At 41.4% G+C, this 21,636-nt stretch overlaps 1 protein-coding gene across 1 annotated transcript; it reads left to right on the top strand.

The window, feature by feature from the left end:
• Positions 1-19,812: 19,812 nt before the first annotated feature.
• Positions 19,813-21,135, top strand: LOC115757542 (pathogenesis-related thaumatin-like protein 3.5). Its single transcript, XM_030697825.2, has 2 exons — positions 19,813-20,047; positions 20,319-21,135. Exons 1-2 carry the CDS (start codon positions 19,987-19,989, stop codon positions 21,011-21,013), a joined length of 756 nt encoding a protein of 251 aa, XP_030553685.1. The 5' UTR covers positions 19,813-19,986; the 3' UTR covers positions 21,014-21,135.
• Positions 21,136-21,636: the final 501 nt, after the last annotated feature.

The raw sequence follows: 21,636 nt of genomic DNA, 5'->3' as shown, positions 1-21,636 counted from the left end.
ATTCATGCACAATGGGGATGTTTTAGAGAGTTTTGACTTGCTGCGCTCGGAGTGCAGCTCTTGGCCCACGTCCCCCGACACGAACGGTGTATCCGCCGCCAATTCTCTACGCCGGGATGGCCACCATATTATCGTGGCTAGAGGTCTCCGATTACTGTTTCAAACAACTATCTCATTGGCGTTCATGCCGCTATGAGTTTCAGTGTTTTTGCTGGCTATAAATCTGTTGGTGTTCCTGCCACTATGACTTCGCCATTGTTCCTGCCAGTTACGTCTAAGAAGAATTCTTACGGTTGCTAGTTTGGAATGTTTGTCTGCTGCTTTCATCTCGGTGGTAGAAGTTAGAATTTTCAATTCAAAATGTTTTACTGATAAGTAGAGGAAGACTATATGAATACAAAAAAAAAACATATTAGATTAGCTATTGAGCGATGTGGGATAATATTTTAAAAATAGTCAATGTTGCTCTCGTTCTTGCCTCTATGACGCCGTGACTACTTCCCTCCCTTGAATTCCATTGGGGATTATCATTGTACATGTCACAGTCGTCGCTCCTCTCGCAGATCGGATTTCTATTGATGCTTCCTACGATTATCTAGCAAGTTATTCCAATGGGTATTTGAGTCGATGGAATAGCCTGCTCCTCCTTCCTTGCTCGCTCTATCTCATCTCACTCCGATGTTCACTTCTATGTCCTACCCTCTAACCTTCTTCGTGAGGCTAAGGGCCCTCGAGACCAAACCTCATCAACAAATTCAATACAGTCTTGCCACCAACTCACCCAAATCCTCCAAAAAACGCCAAAAAATCGAACGCGCGATCACATTGTGAAGATCTGAGCCGATATCGAAGGAATGAACGAGAAAATCCTTGAGGAAGTGCACATTAGTTAACGCAAAAAATTACCCCAAAAGTCTTAAATTCATTATATGGCGGCCAATTCCAAGATCGAAAGAATGGATGAGAAAATTCTTGATGAAGTGCACACCAATTGCAACGGCTTGCGATGCGCGTCTAAGTTCAATGTCTCCATCACCATCGCCGAGCAGTAATACCAACATCAGTATGTTGAAACAACACAGATCAGATACCTGTAAGAAATTCTCAGATTTATATCTAGATCTAGATTGGGAGAGTAAAATCTCTGGATCTAGACCTAAATCTAAATAGGGAAAGGAGAATGCATTAATTTCGGAGAGTTTGTGGACCAATGTCATGAGCATCCTCATCCGTGGCCAACTGGATGAATGGCCGAACTGGTCTCTACATTCATCTAAGATCAGCTAGAAAAAATAATTAATACTCCTAAACTCCCAAAACATAGTGGGAGAGAAAAGGAAAGACAACCCTAGCAAAAGAAAATCGATGATGAGTCGAAGACTTCGACTTGACGGTCTTCTTCTAGAGGCTGATGATTAGAGAAGCGTGAACCAGAATTAGCTTCCAATACAAAACCCAACCAAGAAGAATGTAGAGAAGACGAAGGAGACGGCGAGAAACAGACAGAAAAAAGGAAATAGGTTGAGACAATCAGGGGAGTGGGAGGCGAAGAAGGAATTTGGTGGCAGCAGAAACCTTAAAGGGTGGAGGAGGAGAGGGAAAGTCCTAAACATTTCATTTGTACAAATTTAATCTTAAAACTTTTGATGATTTGTCAATTTAGCTAAACTTTTTAACAATTTATCTATTTAGTTCTTTAGATTAATTTTGACTGCAAATTGCTGATGTGGATAGTTTTTATAATTTTTTAACTTTTGGAATATTTTGAATTTTTTTCCTTTCCTTTTCTTTTCCCTTTTCCCCTTTGTCCTCTCCTGGCCATCGTTGGCCTTAAGCGAGGGCCACCCTTGTCGGATCGGAAGAGGGGAACCCTTGCCGTAGCCCGAGGCCGACAAGGGTTGCCCTCATCAACCCGGACAAGGGCAATCCTTGCCCAAGCCCGATAAGGGCAGCCTTCACCAGGCCAGTGAGGGGGAACCTTGCCCATGCGAAGGCTTCCCTCACTCGACTTGCAAGAGCGATCCTTGCCCAAGGCTAGTGAAGATGGCCCTTACTTGGGCCGCCCACCTTCGCCGGCTATGGATGAGGCGATGGCTAGCATAGGGAAAAACGGAAAGAAAAAAAAAGGATTAAAAAAAAGGAAGCAAAAGAAGGGAAAAAATTCAAGAAAAATTGCAAAGATTATCTACGTCAATATTGGTCGTGTCATGTGAGACGACCAATGTTGACTAAACCGTACGTCACAAATTTTTGTAAATTGTTAAAATATTTTATGACTATTGAAAGGTTTAGGGCTAAATTAGTAAAATGGCAAATCATTAGAAGTTTTACGATTGAATTGGCACAATTGAAAGTATTATGATTAAATTAGCAAGGTGTCAAAATATTTAGGACTAAATTAGTACAATTGGAAGGTTTAGAACTGAACACCTTCATTGTTGTACTCTACGATCCTTTTTTGTCTTGCGAAAAATAAATGATTTGAAAGTATTTTTTTAAAAAAATTGTCACTTGTATTGCTTACCAAAATAAATGGACAAAATATATTTTCATCGTACATAATAATATTTAGACATAAATTGATGTTAATAATGAAAACATTTTGCATTCAAATTATTTCAAGAGATACAAGATATCATTTTCACAAAAATATTTTTCAAATCATTCTTCGGGAAATAAAAGCAGCCCATAATTTTAATTTCTTTTCTTGCCACTTACTTTTTAGGCCCAATTTGCAGCACATTACCACACGGAGCTCTGATTACACGTTATTCTCCTAATTAATCCATGCGGTTGGTTAGTTCCCCATATGATTGTGAGATATTTAAAAAGTTATGTATATTTCCCATGATCGTTCTTGATTAATTTTAATTGACAATTTGTTACTTTTTGATAGTCATCTTTAGAGGTGAGCAAAAAAATCTGGATCCACCTGAACCGGATCGGACCGTACCCAATCTGCCAGTTTTGGGTGATTCCCACATGTTTCCGATTTCAATTTTCTAGAACCAGCAGGTACCGGTCGGATTCCCGATTCTAGATGGAAACGACCCACCCAGACCTATTTATATAATATAGATGTATGTATTTTGTAATCCAGGATATCTCCCTCAAATTCTCAATCACTTGACTCCCAAGCTCAATTCACCTTAAAGCTTTAGAGGTTGGTTTATTTTTGTGGCTCAGGAGTGGTCATTTGCTTGCTTGCTCCTGCGAATTTGTGGCAAACTTATTTTTATGTGTTATAGGTGATGTAAGATTATGGATGAAGCTTTGGAACTTTGTGGCAAGCTCATTACTCATTAAAGGACGATTTGTGATCTTTGTTGGTGGTGCACTTGCTGTTTTTTTCTCTGAATTTGTCAAAGAAATCATCAAGTTCACCACCAACACATCCCATGAAAAATTGGGAATGGTTTCATTGGTTCACTCACGTCCAATCTCTTTTAATTGATGTGATGCTCAATAGGATCAATTTCATAGACCCCTCTGGAAATCGGATCGAACTGATGGTTTCGGTTCTCGGGTGGGTCTATGGAACGAGTAGGTGATTTATGGCTATCATTTTATGGAACCGGACCCTAGTGGGTTGTGACGACCCGATTTTTCGCCGGATGAACTTTATAAGTGGAATAGTATTTATCGGGCTTAGATTAGTGGTGAAAGCGATTTCGGGGGGTTTTAAATCACTAGTGTGGTGGATTTTTGGGACTTAAGTTGATGGTGCGGAGAATTAATTACGGAACTACGAGGGCACCCAATAATTATTTTCCGTCCCATAGAGTTAAATATGTGGAGAATTAGTATAATTAGTGTTACTTTCTCCTAGTGGGCCGAAGACACATGAAAGAGAGCATGTTGGACAAGTGTTAAGTAGAAATGGACAAGTGGCACTGCCTTTCTCCATGTATCCTTCATGTGGCAACCCACCCCTCCCTGTAAAAGTCTCTCTCTCTCTCTTTGTCTGTGGGAAAGATCACCTCAAGTCTCTCTCCTCTACTTCTCCTTCGGCAACCCCCTCCCAACGGCTTCTCTCTCGGTTCTCACCCGTGTTCTCCTGCTCACGTCTTGCTCGCGCCGTGTAAGGAAGGAAGTGAAGAAGTCACCGCCTATCTCCAGATCCTTCTTGATTAGTCTTGACTGTTCATTGTCGATAAACTTTTCAATTTTCGATGGACGTCTATCCGACGAACGTGTTAAGTGTCATTATTGTATCATTCCTTTCAAGAGTCTTTTTAAATTCTCAATGATGACTGTTCGTGTTTCTAAGTGTATATCTTCTTGGAATTTTAGATATATTAATGAGTCGGTCAAAAGGTCGCGTAGTCGAAGAGTCATGTAAGATGCCTATATATAGGCGAGTCTTGTAATCGTTTACGTAAGGTGAACAAGATGGATTCAGCAAATAAAGTAGTTCATTCATCTCCTTCCTTGAGCGTTTCTCTTGTGTGAGAATTATCAAGTGAGTTTTTCACCTTCAATAGTTGTCGATCAAACTTTTGGATCAAGACTTGATAGCAAGCGATGTGCCTACGATTCTCAGCATTTGGTATCGGAGCACGGTTGTCAAGGACCGTGAATCCAGTGGCGAAGCATGGTTCGTGAAGACGATGGTCAAGGACCTTTGTACGTGAGCAAGCGATCGAGGATTGGAGTACATCGAAATTCTGCCGATGCACAATTGGGACTGTCGGTGATTGGCTTGGGACCAGCCTTACTTGGTCTATTGGCAAGTATTCTTTTCCGATCGGATGGTAGAAATATCAAATTCGACGAATGGCATTAAGAAGCTCAACAATTCCAATTATAATAATTTGAGTACCCGCATGCAATTTTATTTGTAGGGTTAAGATTTGTGGGATATTGTTGGCGGTAACCATCATGGCACCCACAAACGATGGTGAGCTAAGGAGATGGAACATCAAAGCGGGTAAGACTCTCTACGCTCTACGCTCTTGCTGTAACTATTGAAGATAACTTAATGCAGCACATAAAGAGTGCGCAGACTCCCAAGGAGGCATGGGATAACTTGACAGCGTTATTCGTGAGGTCGAATGATGCCAAGTTGCAAAGGTTGGAGAATAAGCTCTTGTCGGTGTCACAGCAAAATATGACAGTGAGTTGATATTTCTCCAAAGTTAAGTCTATTTGTGACAAAATTTCAAAGCTAGATCCTAATAATGCCATCTCAGAAACAAGAATGAGAAGAATTATCATTCACAGGTTAAAGCCGAAACATAATGGTATTGTTACGGCTACTCGTGGATGGGCAACTCAGCCAACTCTGACCGAGTTAGAGAATATTTTGGCCAACCAAGAGACTTTAGATAATCAAATGTCTACGGTCTCAATTAAGGGGGATAAAAGTGCTCTCTTTACTAATAAAAGAGGGTTCAAGGGTTAGAGGAGAATCGATGCTGACAATATAGATGGCAAGCCGAGGAAAAGTCATGGAGAATGGCAAAAGCAACCGGCTCGTGGAGAATGAAAAAAGCGACCAGAAGAGACGAGTCTTCAACCAGGAGGAGCTTGGCGAAATCGCGACAAAGAAGGCAATGACGATAAAAGCAACATAAGACGTAATGGACGATGTTACATCTGCGGCGAGGAAGGTCATTTTGCCGGGGATTGTCGATCAAAAAGAGTTGAAGGAAATGTTGCAGCATCAAAGAAGAATGATAGCGACGAGGAATGGGATTTCCAAGCGTCATTTGCAATGGAGGTACAAGATGAGCTCGCTACCTCTTCCACCGCCAAGTTAAACAATACGATGGCTTTAATCACTTTAAGTAATAAGTCAATTAATTATGATATTGACTAGATTATTGATTCGGGGTGTTCGAATCATATGACCGGAGATCAAGGCAAGCTGTTAAACATCCTTGATTATACCGGTGGACGTGTAATTATTACTGCGGACAACTCGAGGTTGCCGATTACTCATATCGGCAAAACGGTGATAACTCCCCAATTCAATTCACAACGGGTTGAATTGAAAAATATATATCACGTGCCAGGAATGAAGAAAAATTTATTGTCCGTATCACAACTCACGGACTCGGGTAATTATGTAGTGTTCGGTCCAAGAGATGTTAAGGTGTATCGTAGTGTAAAACCCACTAGTAGACCGATCATGGAGGGGCGTCGACTAGAGTCCGTTTACGTGATGTCTGCACAAACGGCATACGTAAACAAAACTCGAAAAAATGATACACCTGACTTGTGGCATGCGCGACTTGGACATGTAAGTTATCATAGGTTGAAAGCGATGATTCAGAAAAATATGTTGAACGGTCTCCCCGAGTTGGAATCTCAAGAAGATGTGGTTTGTGCCGGATGCCGGTGCAGAAAGGCACATCAGCTTCCATATGCGGAATTGACATTCAAAGCTAATATGCCTCTCGAACTCATTCACTTTGATGTATTTGGTCCAGTGAAGCATCCATCCTTCGGAGGATCAAAATACATGATTACATTCATCGACGACTTCTCCAGGTACGTTTGGATTGATTTTATGAAGGAAAAATCGGAGGCATTTGACAATTTAAGGAGTTTAAAGAAAAAGTAGAAAGTGAAGTAGGCAAGAAAATTCTTTGGCTTCGTATCGATAATGGGGGAGAATATACTTTCTATGAATTCACAAAGTATTTGCAAGAGTGCAAGATACATCGCTAGTTCACTTGTCCGTATACGCCTGAACAAAACGGAGTCGCCGAAAGAAAGAATCAGCATCTAGCGGAGACTTGCAGGAGCATGCTTCATGCAAAGAATGTCTCTCCTAAATTTTGGGCTGAGTGTATGAAGACATCAACGCATGTGATTAACATATTACCTCAAGCAAGGCTCGGCTTCATTTCACCATATGAAAAGCTTTGGAATCACAAACCTGTGGTAAGTCATTTTAGAGTTTTCGGATGTGTATGCTATGCATTTGTACCAGATCATCTTCACAATAAATTCGACAAGAAGGCGGTTTGCTGCATATTTGTGGGCTATGGTGATCAAAGGAAGGGGTGGAAGTGCTGTAATCCTACAACATGGAGGTGTTATACTTCCAGAAATGTGGTGTTCAACGAACTATCATCATGGTGGTTACCTCAAGCTATCGAATTGTCAAATTCACAGCATATCGAAGAAGAGGTTCAAGAACGATTGAAAGAATACGATGAGAATCAGCCGATTGAAGAGGAAGTTGGAGCACAATCACCATAATCAAAGAGTTCATCTAGTGAGCGTCCAAGAACGACAGAAGAACTTCAGCCAAATCAGGCAGAAGAACCCAAAGAGTAGGAGCCTCCACTTCGGAGATCGACAAGGCGAAAGAAACCAAATCCTAAATATGCCAATGCAGCATTGAGGGAAGATGTTGGAGTGATTGAGCCATCGACATACGAGGAAGCCTCACGGGGTGCAGATTGGAGGAAGGCCATGGAAGAAGAAATCCTGGAATTGAAGAAAAATGAAACATGGGACTTTGTGCTGAAACCTAAAGAGGTATGTCCTATATCCCGTAAATGGGTTTATAAACTTAAAACTCGACCAGATGGGTCGATAGAGAGATATAAAGCACGTCTAGTCGCTCTAGGATTTTTACAAAAGTATGGCGTCGATTATGAAGAAACCTTTAGCCCGGTGGCAAAGGTTACTATAGTTCGAGTTCTATTAGCACTTGCGGCAAGCAAGTTGTGGAATCTGTGGCTAATGGATGTGAAGAATGCCTTTTTGCATGGAGAACTTGATCGATATATATATATATGGAGCAGCCGGATGGTTTCAAGAGTAAAACTCATCCAGAATATGTTTGCAAGCTAAAGAAAGCACTCTATGGCTTAAAGCAAGCCCCGAGAGCATGGCATAGAAAGATTGCAGAATTCTTGTTGAAAGGTGATTATTCTGTAGCTCCAGCAAACTCAAGCTTGTTTGTGAAGGCAGAAGATAGAAAGATTGTAGTTGTATTAATCTATGTGGATGACCTCATCATCACTGGAGATAATGAAGATGAGATATGCCAAATTATAGCCAACCTCTCCGTGCGGTTTCGGATGAAGGAGCTTCGAGAGCTGAAACACTTTTTCGGGGCTCGAGGTTGATCGAACAAAGGAAGGACTATTCTTATGTCAACAGAAGTATGCACGAGATCTCTTGGAAAAAATTCGGGATGCTTAATTGCAAACCTATCTCCACTCCATTAGATGGGAATGCAAAGCTGTGTGCCGATGAAGGACGAGAGCTAGAAGACTCGACCATGTACGGGCAACCGATAGGTAGTCTAATTTATCTAACCATAACTCGGCCTGACATTGCTTTTGCGGTGGGAGTAGTAAGCCGATTCATGAAGAAACCACGGAAGCCTCACTTGGATGCAGCCAAGCGTGTACTTAGGTATGTAAAGAAGATGTTTGATTTTGGGCTTCTATATAAGAAAGCCTCATCGGGTGGGTTGGTCGGTCATTGCGATGCCAACTTTGCTGGAGATCGATATACACGGCGATCGACTACGGGATACTCATTTAATCTTGGATCAGCGGTGGTATCCTAGTGCAGTAAAAGACAGCTGACTGTGTTCCTGTCTACGATAGAAGTTGAATATAGAGCAACAGCAATGGCGGCTCAGAAGAGTACGTGGCTAGTGCGGTTATTAGATGATCTTTATCAATCGATAGATTATTCGACGACATTATATTGTGATAATCTATCTGCTATAAGCTTGGTAGAGAATCCAATTTTCCATGTGTTGACACCTCATTTTTTATCAATCTTTTTTCGATTTATTTTTGAAAATTCATAAAAAAATTCACAAAAAATTAGAAAATTGAAAAATCAACTTTGGTAGCCTTGGCCAAGCTCAAGGAACCATTTTTGATCAAAAAATAATCTTTCATATTTTTCGCATTTTTTGATATTTTTCAGAAAATAGGAAAATTCCCAAAAATCAAGAAAAATATCAGTCGAGGTCACAAAAATACAGAAAAATAGTCAGTATTTTTATTTTAATTTTATTTTCATTTTGACCTCTTAAAATTTGAAAATTCCAATTCGGATTTGTGTGTTCCTTCACAAATGCACCCCCATCAAATTAGACATAAAATACCATTTGGTGTCATTTTATTTTTCTTTCTTCACTATTGAGGGTTGTGACATGATTCTTTAGTATTCCATTTCACATTCTGATCCAATTGCGCCTTAATTTGCTCAATTTCGGCAATTAGGGACTTAATTGCACAGAAAATTCTTTCACTTTAGTCCCTAAAATGCCAAATCCGAAATTAAATCTTCCAAAGAGACACCCATGGAACCCCATGACCCCTATCCTATAATTTTCCACCTTCTAAATCTAATGACGGGCTCAATTGATGCTAATTCTTTCACTAAGGGCTCCAATTTTGTAAAAATCATTTTCGGATCCATTCAATATTTGGGGTTTTCACTCAATTTCAAGGGAATTTTTTACAAGAATCACATTTTTAGAAGAAATCCATGGTGGGAAAGTGATTTTTGGCATCAATTTTGTGAAAAAATGCTAATTGCTACCTCAATTTAGCCCTTTTTTGCACGAACCGGGTCTGTCGGGTCGAGCGGATCCGACCCGGCGACCCGGCACTATTCATCATCTTCTCCAAGTGTTCACGGGCGCAAAGGAGAGGGAGAGAGTCCGTTCCTTGAGTCTGTTATTCCACAAGGAAGCTTCGAGAAGCTTCTGGAGCGGCCGACGGTTAGAGGGAAGTTAACAAAACAAAAAAAAAGTGCTCGCAAATAGGGGGGAGAGAGGGAGAAACGAACAGAAAGGGAGAGAGGGAGAGAATCGTTATTGGGAGGCCATCGAAGCTCTGCAACCAGAGAGCTTGGAGCTTCAGCTCACGATAATCCAAGCGACGCTAGGCGACGTCGCCATTTCCTTTAGCTTCACCTCAACCCTAGGAATCGGCGAAGCCCAGCCAACTCTTACGCAACCTGCGAAACGGGTAAGCTTCGCCATTGTTTCGAAGCTTCAATTTCCGACTACCTATCTCGAATGTGTTGTTGTTTCTTCGAGATTCTTGGTTCTTGTTGGTTCTTATGTTCTCGTTTTTGCGTTCCGGTGCTTGATTCGCGTGATTTCTGCACAAAAACATACTGAGTTGACCTCCATTCCGCTGGCATACCCGAACCCGCAACTCGGTCTCACGGTTTTCACAGACCTTCACGGGCCAATCTGGCTCGTAGGTAAGCTCTTTGGACCTCCATAAACCTATTCGCGGTGTCTGTTGGCTTGATTTTAGACTAATGACGCACTGTTTATCTGCCATGGCCGAGAGCCTTCAAGCTTCGTTCATGGCTATTTTGCTGCTATTCTCATCAAGTTTTAGGTATATGTTGATGTGGAACAAATGAGGTTTAGATTGATACAAAAATCGAGGGATTTCGGGCGAGTTTGCACGTCGGAATCGAGTTCCGGCAAGGCGTCGGCGATTCTCGCCGGCGTCGGTCGTCTTCTCGAGCGAGCATGTTGACCGGTCAACTAAAGTTGACCGAGTCAATGTCTACGTGTCGCCGACGTGGCAGCCACGTCGGCAATTTTGTTATAACAGAAAAATTCGATCCGACGGCTCAAGGGAAGCCACGTGTCGAGATCTTGTTATTTTTGAAAATAAAAATCATTTTTTGAAATTATTCCTTTTTCGAAAAATAAAATCCGAATTTTGTGATCGTGCGGCCCAGGTTCGGCCGCGTGTCACCATTTCGATCATTGGATCAAATTTTCGGAAATTCAAGTAATAAATAAAAATCATTTTCGAAAAATAAAATAGCCGGATCGAACGGCTGAGGTTCAATCGATTCCTTTTATCCGAGCCGTCGATCGCGATTCCGGATCGAACGGTCATGATTGGTTGTGTCATTCGATCCGAGCCGTCAATCTTAGTAATCGAGGTAAACGGCTGAGATTAAACTCCACTTCAATCCGAACCGTTGATTCCGGTCATGCGATCTCACCGTCGTTTTCGCGCCACGGGGCACAATCTTGAGCGTCGATAGACTTTAGGCGAGAATTTTCAAAAGCGAGCGCCGAGATTCAAGCGGTGCCGTTTTTTGGGGAACGCCGGTCCGGGCGCGGGTCCGGACCTGGCGGACCGGTCCGTGGACCGGGTTGACCCGGTCCGTTGACCAGGTTGACCCGGTCCAATTAATAATAAATAAAATAAAATAAAATCGAAAAAATCATAAAAGAATCGAAAAAAAAATTAGGAAAAATTGTAGAAAATTCCCAAAAATTCCAAAAATTCTCAAAAATTGAGGAATGGCCACAATCAACTGGCCAATCCTATTTTTGAGATTTCTTCTCCCGATCTTTCCAAAAATGACAATTTTACCTTTTAGGGGTAATTTGTCTCAAAAAAATTCCTGTAGACCTCTAAAAAATGTCGAAAATTAGGAAATAGGTATGTTTAAATGGCCAATCCTATTTTTGACATTTCTCATTCCACATTATTTCTGAAATGATGATTTTTCCCTTTTTGGCAAATCGTCCCCAAAATTTTCTCAAAATTACGATTTTACCCCTCATGGGCGAATCACTTCCAAATCACTCCCAATCTTCTCATATGCTTTGAATACCTTTTCTCTGAGCCAATAGGGCTATATTAGGAATTCTATGCCGATTTGATGTGCTTTATCCGCATGTTATGGATTCCCCGATTTGCGCACTTACTTTAATTGATTGTGATTGCTAGGATAGTCACTCCCATTTGCATGAACTCCTAGATTAGGATCCGTACCCCACTTGTCTGCATGAAATCCGAGATTAGAAAAATTCATTCAACTTAGGTACCGAAAGGGCGTCAATTAAGATAATTGACGTAACTAAGCCCCCGAACCCACTTCTCTGGTTCTTGCAGAATCGAATAGAAACTCCCGACTATTCGATAGGGTTTCCAATCATACCTTCCACGAAACGATTAGTGGCGACTCCGAGACATGCACACGTAGCACATGTCACTAGACCGCACCGAAAGGTCGACTCGATTTTGTCCTCCGTTGCGATTTGGGTAATGGGCCTTGGGAGAGGCCCGCGTCCGAAAGTCCACACGCAACCGGACCCGAAGGGCGACCCATTAGCCCTCCTCGTCCGAGGAGGGTCGCGACACCATGCCGGGACAAAGCATGTGGAAGTACACTACCATTTTCTTTGAGAGAAGGTGTTACAGGGCGACATAAAGATGGAATACGCCAAGACATGTGATCCAGTTGCTGATATCTTCACCAAAGGTCTTGGAACCGCAAAGTTTGAAGAGTTTCGAACTCAACTTGGTATGGTCGCAAGATTTGTCTTTAGATAGAGTAGTCGGTGAGGGGGAGTATTGAAGAAGTCACCGCCTATCTGTAGATCCTTCTTGATTAGTCTTGACTGTTCATTGTCGATAAACTTTTTGGTTTCCGATGGACGTCTATCCGACGAACGTGTTAAGTGTCATTATTGTATCATTCCTTTCGAGAGTCTTTTTAAATTCTCAATGATGACTGTTTGTATTTCTAGGTGTCTACCTTCTTGAAATTTTAGATGTATTAATGAGTTAGTCGAAAGGTCGCGTAGTCGAAAAGTCATGTAAGATGCCTATATATAGGCGAGTCTTGTAATCGTTTTTGTAAGGTGAACAAGGTGAATTCAACAAATAAAGTGGTTCATTCATTTCCTTCCTTGAGTGTTTCTCTTGTGTGAAAACTATCAAGTGAGTTTTTCACCTTCAAGAGTTGTCAATCAAACTTTTGGATCAAGACTTGATAGCAAGCGTTGCGCCTCTGATTCTCAACAGGAAGGATGAGCTTGAGGGATCGGCGACGATTTCCGTGGGGGTTTGCGAGCGTATAACTAAGACGAGTAGATTTCTAACCCTGTTGATTGTCTGGATTGTTGATCTTCTTTGCATGTTGTTTGATTAACGTCCTTGAGTGACAGATTAGTGGAATTTATGAATGGATCGTCGAGATTTTGTGGCGGATTGTGGTGGCTGAAGGAAGTGAGGTTCGGCTTGGGCTTGTGAAGTGCCGAAGTGTTTTGCATGTCGTATCTTTGGACTTGATTAATATCCTTGTCGTATCTTTGTGTTGATTAGTGATCGGCCGTGCATAGTTCTTGGCGCCTGTGAGTTGGACGAGTGAAGAACCTCGAGCTGATCTGCATGTGGTTATTATGAGTTGGACTCTGCCCTTCAAGTTCCGGATTGATGAGATTGATAGTCGACGGATGCTGATTCTTGGATTGAGCAAAGTTGGTTCAGAGGCCGAAAGCCCTCGAGGTGAATAAGGTGTAGTTGGGGAGGTTTGGTGGCAATAGTCCCATCCGTGTACATGGCATGATTGTTAATTGGTTGACGTTTCGATAGTTGGCCTGTTAGAACTTTACTCGCGGAGCTTAGGCCTACTCTCGTGGACGTAAAACTTTTACAGATTCGTAGCAGGGATGAAGCCATGATGAGATATTTCAGCTTATGGAGCTATGTGGTGCAAATTCGTGACGTTGAAGCACACAGATGGTGTTAGCAGACGGGAGCAGTTCCTCTGCCTTGCAATCCTCCTAGTTGTTTGATTGTTTGATGAGAATGTTTTGTAAACAACCGAAAATGTGTTGTGTGTGTATATAATCAGTTGTTTATGATATTAGATAATATTGCTGTCTATGGGATAGGTAGTGGAACCAGTGTAAGGCCATATCCTATAGACGTGTCCATCTATCTGCTATACACTTGTAGTTTTGTATGGCCGACTTGTGTGAAGTAGTCTTCAGCATACGTCGAGTATACTCTATATAATATCAAATTAACATAGAGCACGATTAGCAAGGAGGTAGTGCCTTGGGACACTACACAAGTGATTCTCGATTTGAGGGTGGGAATCACCCATCATGGAACCGTTCATCTTTAGTCATCCTATAAAGATCATAAATAAACTCATGTATATTATATTTTTCTGTTATCACAATTCTCAACTCGATATCAAATCCAGTGCTATCTCTTTCATGTACGTGCATCCACGCCCCATCGGTTAAATTTCACGTGTCATTCATAAACAGGCTTGCCAGCTTGCACATGAGATGGGATGTCAGAATATTATCCCGCATCACTTGACGACGTATTCGATATGCTTTTTATATCCATATGGCATTTCACCACCTATCATGTTAGACTTTTGGATTAAATTTTCTAATATGACATCATAATACTATAAGCAGTTGCAAAACAAGTGACTATGAAGCTTCCCAAAAACCTACAACATTAACTTCGCAATTGCTATCTTAACTTGGCTATCGATGTTCCGACTATACATGCTAAAGATACGCAACCACGAAGCTTCCCGAAACCCTACAACCTAGCGACCGTGACGAAGGCAAGTGTTGTCTTGACGCGTTAAACGCAAGTCCCTCATGCAAGTAATCCCAATGCGTGGATGATTAGACCGATGAACAATCTTGATAAGGCTTAGGGAGATGAGATGAGAGATGCTGTCAAAAAATTGTCATCAAAAAATTAATTTGGGTGATGACGAAGGAGGCTTTCGTTTTGTCCACCTTCTTTCCGTGTGTTCGGTTCTTGATTTCTTTGTCTCCGTGCGATTTGGGTTGGATGAGGTGAAATGGTTAGGTTTATCAGCATGTACGATCTCCTGAACTAACCCTCTTGTTCTTTTGCTTTAGATTGACCGGCCTGAACTAACCCTCTTGAAATGTGCGGCGTGAATCAAGGTCGATTGGGACTTTATGTCTGTTGTTGCGGGAGGGGCCTTAGCTTGACTTTGAGCCCTTTCTACGATGGAAAAATTGTCCAATCAATTCTAAATTTATCGTACGAATATCAATCATGTCCTGAACTTTTCAATCTTGTCCGATACTTTTGTGCGCAATTCCAATGTAATTCTTCCGATTAATTTTCGCCGAAAATCGCTAACCTAGTGGCGTGCTGAGTAGGATGGCCGGCAATGACATAACCATCATGTCAACAATTCTCGACGAAAATTGATCATAAGGACTACATATTGAAATTTCGTGCTAATATTTACGACCAATAGTAAAATTGGATATTTGGGACAAAATTAGTAAGTTTTCCTTTCGCGGGTCAAAGATAAATTCAGGGGTAATTTTCTCTTTGTACTTGATATCTGAGTTCCGGCTAAAATCCAAGACATTGATGCATCGTATTCATATCACCTGCTCGTTTGTCTTCCTCGCTAAGGAGTCGAATCCAGAAACTCATTTATGAGGTTTGTCATAATGCGTTGCGGGTACAGAGATGATTGGCGTGCTTGTGGGGTTTCTTCCGGAAAACACGGAGAACGCGGTTCCCACGTTTGCGAAAGATCAATTTGGACTTGTGCCATGCACAAGACCGAATGTTCAGCAACGGTCAGATAAGTGGGGAAAATACATTTAAGAGAAGATTTTGTCAAAAACGTGAGTACCCTACCTTCTCCGATCCATTCGACGCGACGCGTGCAATTCCAGGCGCTACGGCGCTGAAGTAACCCTTGCCATATTCCCAACTCCTCCCCCAAAAATAATTTGTTAGAAAACACTTTTTTTTTCTAAAAGTTTAATTGCCGAGAAACGGATTAATAATGCTAAGTTTTTTTTTTTTTTATCTCGCAACTCATGCTAATGTTCTAGCGGGTGTCGGGTGGGAGAAACCGCAATTAAATGATATACGAGTTTGGCATATATTCTTAATCAGTCATAACTTTTTTGAGAATTTGGTTTGAACGAAGCGGGTCTTGTTGCATCAGATGGTATCAGAGCAGGATCCCTCTAATAGGTGTGCGATTCGTGGACGATTAGGTTCAATCCGATCTGATGAGGGCAGCAAATCATCGACGAAGTGAGAGGAGGCACGAAGACAGAGTATCACTTGCCACTTGGTGATACGAACCAACCCTGTCGAGGACGACAATTTTTTTAATTCAGTACCGAACTGCACTAGGCTAGATTTCTTCACAAGAGAGAGGAAGAAGGATGGAGTGTTGGAGTTGGACGACGAGTTGTCGGTTCAAACCTTCCGGTTTTGGATCGGGTGTGAATTAAAACGTCTCAACATCAGCCGAGTCCCGACAACGGCACAGATCTCTGCTATGCATGTCGGCATTATTTAGATCCGGGCTAAAAGGGTTTTGAAGAGGCATATTATCCAAAAAGTCACTAATCTGTTACTTACGATCAATTAAATTCTAAAACTTTCAACCGTGTCAATTTAATTTTAAATCTTTCGAAGACTTATCAATTTAATTCTAAACATTTCAAAAAATTTCCAATTCAGTCCTAAATATATTATTTGAGTAAATTGACCCAAATTGTTATATCAGCAAATCGTCAAAAGGTTTATGATTAAATTGGCATAATTGAAATATTTTACGATTGAATTGGACGATGTATAGTAGGTTCAGGACTTTTTGGACCATTCCCATTTCAAAGATGACGGTGAGGGTTGCGTAGATCTCTCGAAATTGAAAATTAAAAACATATTCGATAGACTGGTTAAATAAATAATTTTGCCGACTTCAGCTATTGCATAAACAGATCTGTATACCAACGAATTGATATATGGAAAAGAAAAATTAAACATCATTAGTTGTGGTGAATATAATTTAGGAAGTATTTCACACTTTTTACAGGGTAGAGCAAGATCAAACCTCATGACTTGAAAACGTGACATGACGCCATGCACCATAGTACATTTATTCTCTTCTATAGATCGAAATTGAGACGTTTTTTTATCGTAAAATCAAGTATTTGGTTTCTTGAAGATAAAAGTCGTGAGATATATATATATATATCTGGCATTTAAATGTTGGTATGCATGTATTACGTTAATTATGTGTATTTTTAGGATCTATTACAATACATTAAAATAATCATGATTGGTTTGTTTCTAAAAGCGGGAAAATTATCAAAAAATTCATAAACCTTTCACACTTTTATTAATTTAATCATAAACCTTTTAAATTTATCGATTTAGTCCTAAACCATTTCGCTTTGTGCCGATTCAATCCTATTCGCAGGAAATCGCTGACATGGATACCGGTCGTCCTACGTGGCACCGCCGATGACAATTTTTAATAATTTTTTAAAGTTTTTATTTAAAAAAATCTATTATTTTTATTTTTTCAATTTGCTGGCATTAAGGCCGAGGACCCTCACCGGATTAGGGCCGAAAGTGGTCGCCGACCCCCGGAAAAGGATAGGCGGGCATTTCTAGCTCCTATGTGAGGGCCGCGAATCTCTCGCGACGGAAGGTGAGGGGTTGCGACCCTCACCCTCGCTGGGCACAACGAGGGCCACGACCCCTCACCTTCCGCCGCAAGGGATTCGCGGCCCTCACCCGGGGTTCTCGCGGGGTCACCAGCCCCGCCGGCTCTCATTGAGGATCCGACAATCCCTGCCCGTTCTAATTCGGCTGAGGTCGCCGGTTTTGAAGCCAACAAAGGAAAAAAACCAAAAAAAAAATTAGATTTTTTCAAATAAAAATATTTAAAAATTATTCACGTTAGCATCGACAGTGCCATGTAAGACGATCGACGTTCACTTCAGCGATTTTTGATGAATATGACTGAATCGGTACAAAGTGAAAATGTTTAGTATTAAATCGATAAACTTAAAAGGTTTATGACTGAATTGACAAAACTATGAAAGGTTTAGAATTTTTTTGATAATTTTTCTCTTGAAAACAGTAGGGCTTAACTCAGTTGCGAGTTGACCGGCATGATTGAAGTCACACTGGTCCTGTCTTCGACTGCTGTCTTTCTTGCCTACCATATCAACAAGACCTTCTTCTGATTAGGGTTATGACCATTCTTTATTCTATGCTTCCAATTCATATAGCTACTGCACACCAAGATGCTCTCCGTGGCGTTTTTCCTCACGTGTAAAATCAGATAAATAAGGAAGATGTCGTACGTGCCGTTCCATTGAAGATAACTTTCAACTCACTTTCTAACCACCGCGCCAAATTTGAAACTATAATTTACGCTAAAGTGGCAACTGAGTGATTGTTTGAAAGGTTTTGGCGCTAAAATAAGCAATGTATGAAAGTTATGACATTTCTAGTGTCTTTTCACTCTTATAAACAATTAAAATAGCTCGATATTTCTTAACAAGTAATTTCACATCAAGTTACAATACAAAGGTAGACTTGAAACATATAAAAATAATTGCATCAATACTTTCGACGGTGCAACCAAAACAAATTCTAACACATATCCAATTTGTGCAACTAGTCGTGTTCAATTTGCATATATCACAAAAAGAAAATTCGGAACTTAATCAAACTGGAGGTAAGATCTAAGATTTAAATTGCGCTTTGAGACAAATCTTAGATATTCCGGTGCACTTATCTTACCTCAAATGAATTCTCTTCGTAAGTTTGTACCCGAAAATTCGTGAACAAATGTTATATCTTACACGTCAATATGTGAAATTCTTTTAAAGGTATCAACTGTCTTATATTAGACAAAGTTAAGTGCCATCAAATGTCAAAATTAAATGCGACTCCAAGAATGAAATCAAAGTATCGCCTAACAAGATACCTGTAGTAAAAAATATTCATTGATTTTTTTTTGTTTGACAAGATACCTTTCTCAATTATGTCATTCCTTTAATAGTAATATTAATTATTAGAAGATGCAAAATATTCTTGAAAAGATCTTTCATGTCTGTTCTAGACTTTCTTTCCCATTTAAGACTATCAATAGTCATGAGACTAAACAAAAGTTTATGTGAGAAAGAAAGTGTTGATTCGATGTTAAACATGTTTAATGGATCCGACCAGTAGGCATTAAGACTAGGAACGTACACGTGACTAGATTAGGGGGCTATTTGAAGTAATTGTACTATAATTAGAGACATGTGCCTCGGCAGGAACAGTACAATCATGTCATGTTCAATGTCAGAAACAAGATTCCACAACTTGCAGAGTTTTAGTTCCAATGTGCAAGTTAGAATTTAGAAAAAAAAAAAAAACACATTCTAATAATGAAAAATAGAGTGTGAATAGCTAAATAATGGAAAAGGTTATAATTTAAATGAGCAATGATAATATCATCAAATCTCATAATCATTTGTGAATTGCGAGTTCGTACTAAATATTCGTGGGCAATAATTTCAACTCTTCTTCCTAAAATGACACGAATAATCATTCTCTTCCTCTATTATGTTTTTCTTTTTCTGATTTTTGCGCCGACCCTCATGAGCATCAAATTTTCTGTCCATATCGAACATTGATTAAATCTTATTACACATTTCAGGCATGTGTATCCAATTGGTATCTACAATTAATGTATCATCAATAGCACCGGTTTCAATCGATGTCGATACATCAAGCGAATTCAATACTTGTGACCATCGAGTTAGATGTGATTTCCTCCTTTTGGATGCACGAGAATGAATGCCTGATAAGCCAGGTACCGTATTTACTTATACAATAGGCATCGATTATAATTCTCCTCTAAATTGGCCCTTTTTCCCTTAAAGCAAAGTAATTTCTCAAAGATCATGACATTCATGATGAAATACCTCGATCGGAATATCACACTAACTAGGCGGGTGATATGTCATATCCAATTTATATAACCTCGAGAGCGAATCAATCAAGAAACACAATAAAACAACTATAAAAACATATCGCCGAAATTTCATTTCCTTCTTGGGACGCAAAATGTGATTGTCGAGCCGGGGTTTATTCGGGGAAACATGAGAATTGTGACTCGATTCACATTGCTAGATCCTCCCCCACGCTCTTTTTCCCCCTCCAAGAAGAGCCGATAAACAGGAAAGACCAAATCTTCTGTGTGTGTGTGTGTGAATCTCACCCATCGTCATCCTCATGTAAATACCAACACCCACGCACACCCCTCGCTTCGCCTCCCACGACCTCCTTCAACAACCGCTCTAACCCCCACCGATCCCCAGCTCTGTCTCCTCGTCTCTTTCTCTGTCTCTGCCCCTGTTCTGCTTCCTCCACAGAGCATTCATCAATGGCGGTCGTCACCTCCAAATCTCATCTCCTCCTCCTCCTCCTCTGCATCCTCTCAATAGGTAGGCACTCTTATTTTCACTTAGTTTTAGTTATTTAATTACAATTAGGAAGCTTTCCATCTCTGCGCTTTTGCCCTGTTCGTGCAAAATCTACTGTTTGCGTGAGTTGTGTAAATTTGATTAGTGTTGAGTTAAGCAAGATCTAACCCCTCAATCTTGGCAAAATTTGTGATTTGTGAAAGATGGAGAGATTTCATTCGCTCGAAAAGTTCAAGACTTGACCGAAAAGATTTGTGCTGATTTCTTTGGTTTTTTTTTTTTTTTTTGGCAGGCAGTGCTATTGTATCGGCGACGGTCTTCACCCTCCAGAACCAATGCAGCTACACCGTGTGGCCCGGCTCTCTCTCCGGCAACGGCGCCGCCCTCCTCGGCGACGGCGGCTTCATCCTGCCCCCAGGGAGCTCCGTCCAGTTCCCAGCCCCGCCGGGCTGGTCCGGCCGCTTCTGGGGTCGCACCGGCTGCAGCTTCGACGGGTCCGGCGCCGGGACCTGCGCCACAGGCGACTGCCCCGGCGGGCTCAAGTGCACCGGCGGAGGCGCCCCGCCGGTGACCCTGGTGGAGTTCACCATCGGCGCTCCGAACGCCAGCGGTCAGGACTTCTACGACGTGAGCCTGGTGGACGGGTACAACGTGGGGATGGGGGTGCGGGCGACGGGCGGCACCGGCGGCTGCCAGTACGCGGGCTGCGTGGCGGACATCAACGACGACTGCCCGGCGGAGCTGCGGGTCGCCGACACGTCGGGGCGGGTGGTGGCGTGCAAGAGCGCGTGCGAGGCGTTCAACGCGCCGGAGTACTGCTGCACCGGCGACCACGGGACGCCGCAGACGTGCGGGCCGTCGCAGTACTCGGAGACGTTCAAGAGGGCGTGCCCGACGGCGTACAGCTACGCGTACGACGACGCCACGAGCACGTGCACGTGCACCGGGTCGGACTATCTGATCACTTTCTGCCCGGCCCAGTCGTAATGCCTCGAGATGCGAGCATTACACTCGTATTATGTTATTATTACCATAGTGGGTTTAGATGTTTGAGTAACATGGGGTTTGAGATTTGTTGATATTATTATTCATTGAAAATTTAGTCTTCATTATCAATCACGTCGCGCTCGTCGGCAATTACTTTTGCAATGCCAAACGGATTATCGCGCTCAAAATGGATAAATCCTAATTACAGAATGCAATTGAATCTCAACTTTTTTTTGTAATAAAAAGAAAAACATGCGCAATATAATTCAAATGGGTAATTTGAAGAGAATGGATTGGAACGTCGCAAGGGAATCAAAGTTGTGAATTTCTGAAATTTTTTGTTTTTTGTTCTGTACGTGTTGGAAAGTGAGGTGGGGTCCGGTTCCGGTTGGTTTTGGTGAGAAAGAACCGACTCTCCTCTTTTTTAAATTTGTTTTTAATTTATTGATAAATATTTGTGAATTTGTTTTGGTTTTTTGCTTGGGAAGGAGATGAGAAGAGACAAAAGGGATGTGAGAGAAATCAGAGAAGCAGAGGCAAAGTGATGATGATTGGGTGAAGCGAAATGTGGTGGTTGAGTCGATGGGGATGAGCAGCAAAAAATAGGGCAAAGGCCAAGATCT

The sequence above is a fragment of the Rhodamnia argentea genome, chromosome 2, assembly GCF_020921035.1.
Source record: "Rhodamnia argentea isolate NSW1041297 chromosome 2, ASM2092103v1, whole genome shotgun sequence".
NCBI classification, from domain to species: Eukaryota; Viridiplantae; Streptophyta; class Magnoliopsida; order Myrtales; family Myrtaceae; genus Rhodamnia; species Rhodamnia argentea.
Note: the sequence above shows the minus strand (reverse complement) of the source record. Positions and strands in the feature narration are given on the sequence as shown.

Excerpts from the sequence above, each read along its gene's own strand:
- LOC115757542 (XM_030697825.2), top strand. The coding sequence starts at position 19,987 with ATGGCGGTCGTCACCTCCAAATCTCATCTCCTCCTCCTCCTCCTCTGC. Across the intron at positions 20,048-20,318 it reads CCTCTGCATCCTCTCAATAG|GCAGTGCTATTGTATCGGCG; the intron begins GTAGGCACTCTT and ends TTTTTTTGGCAG.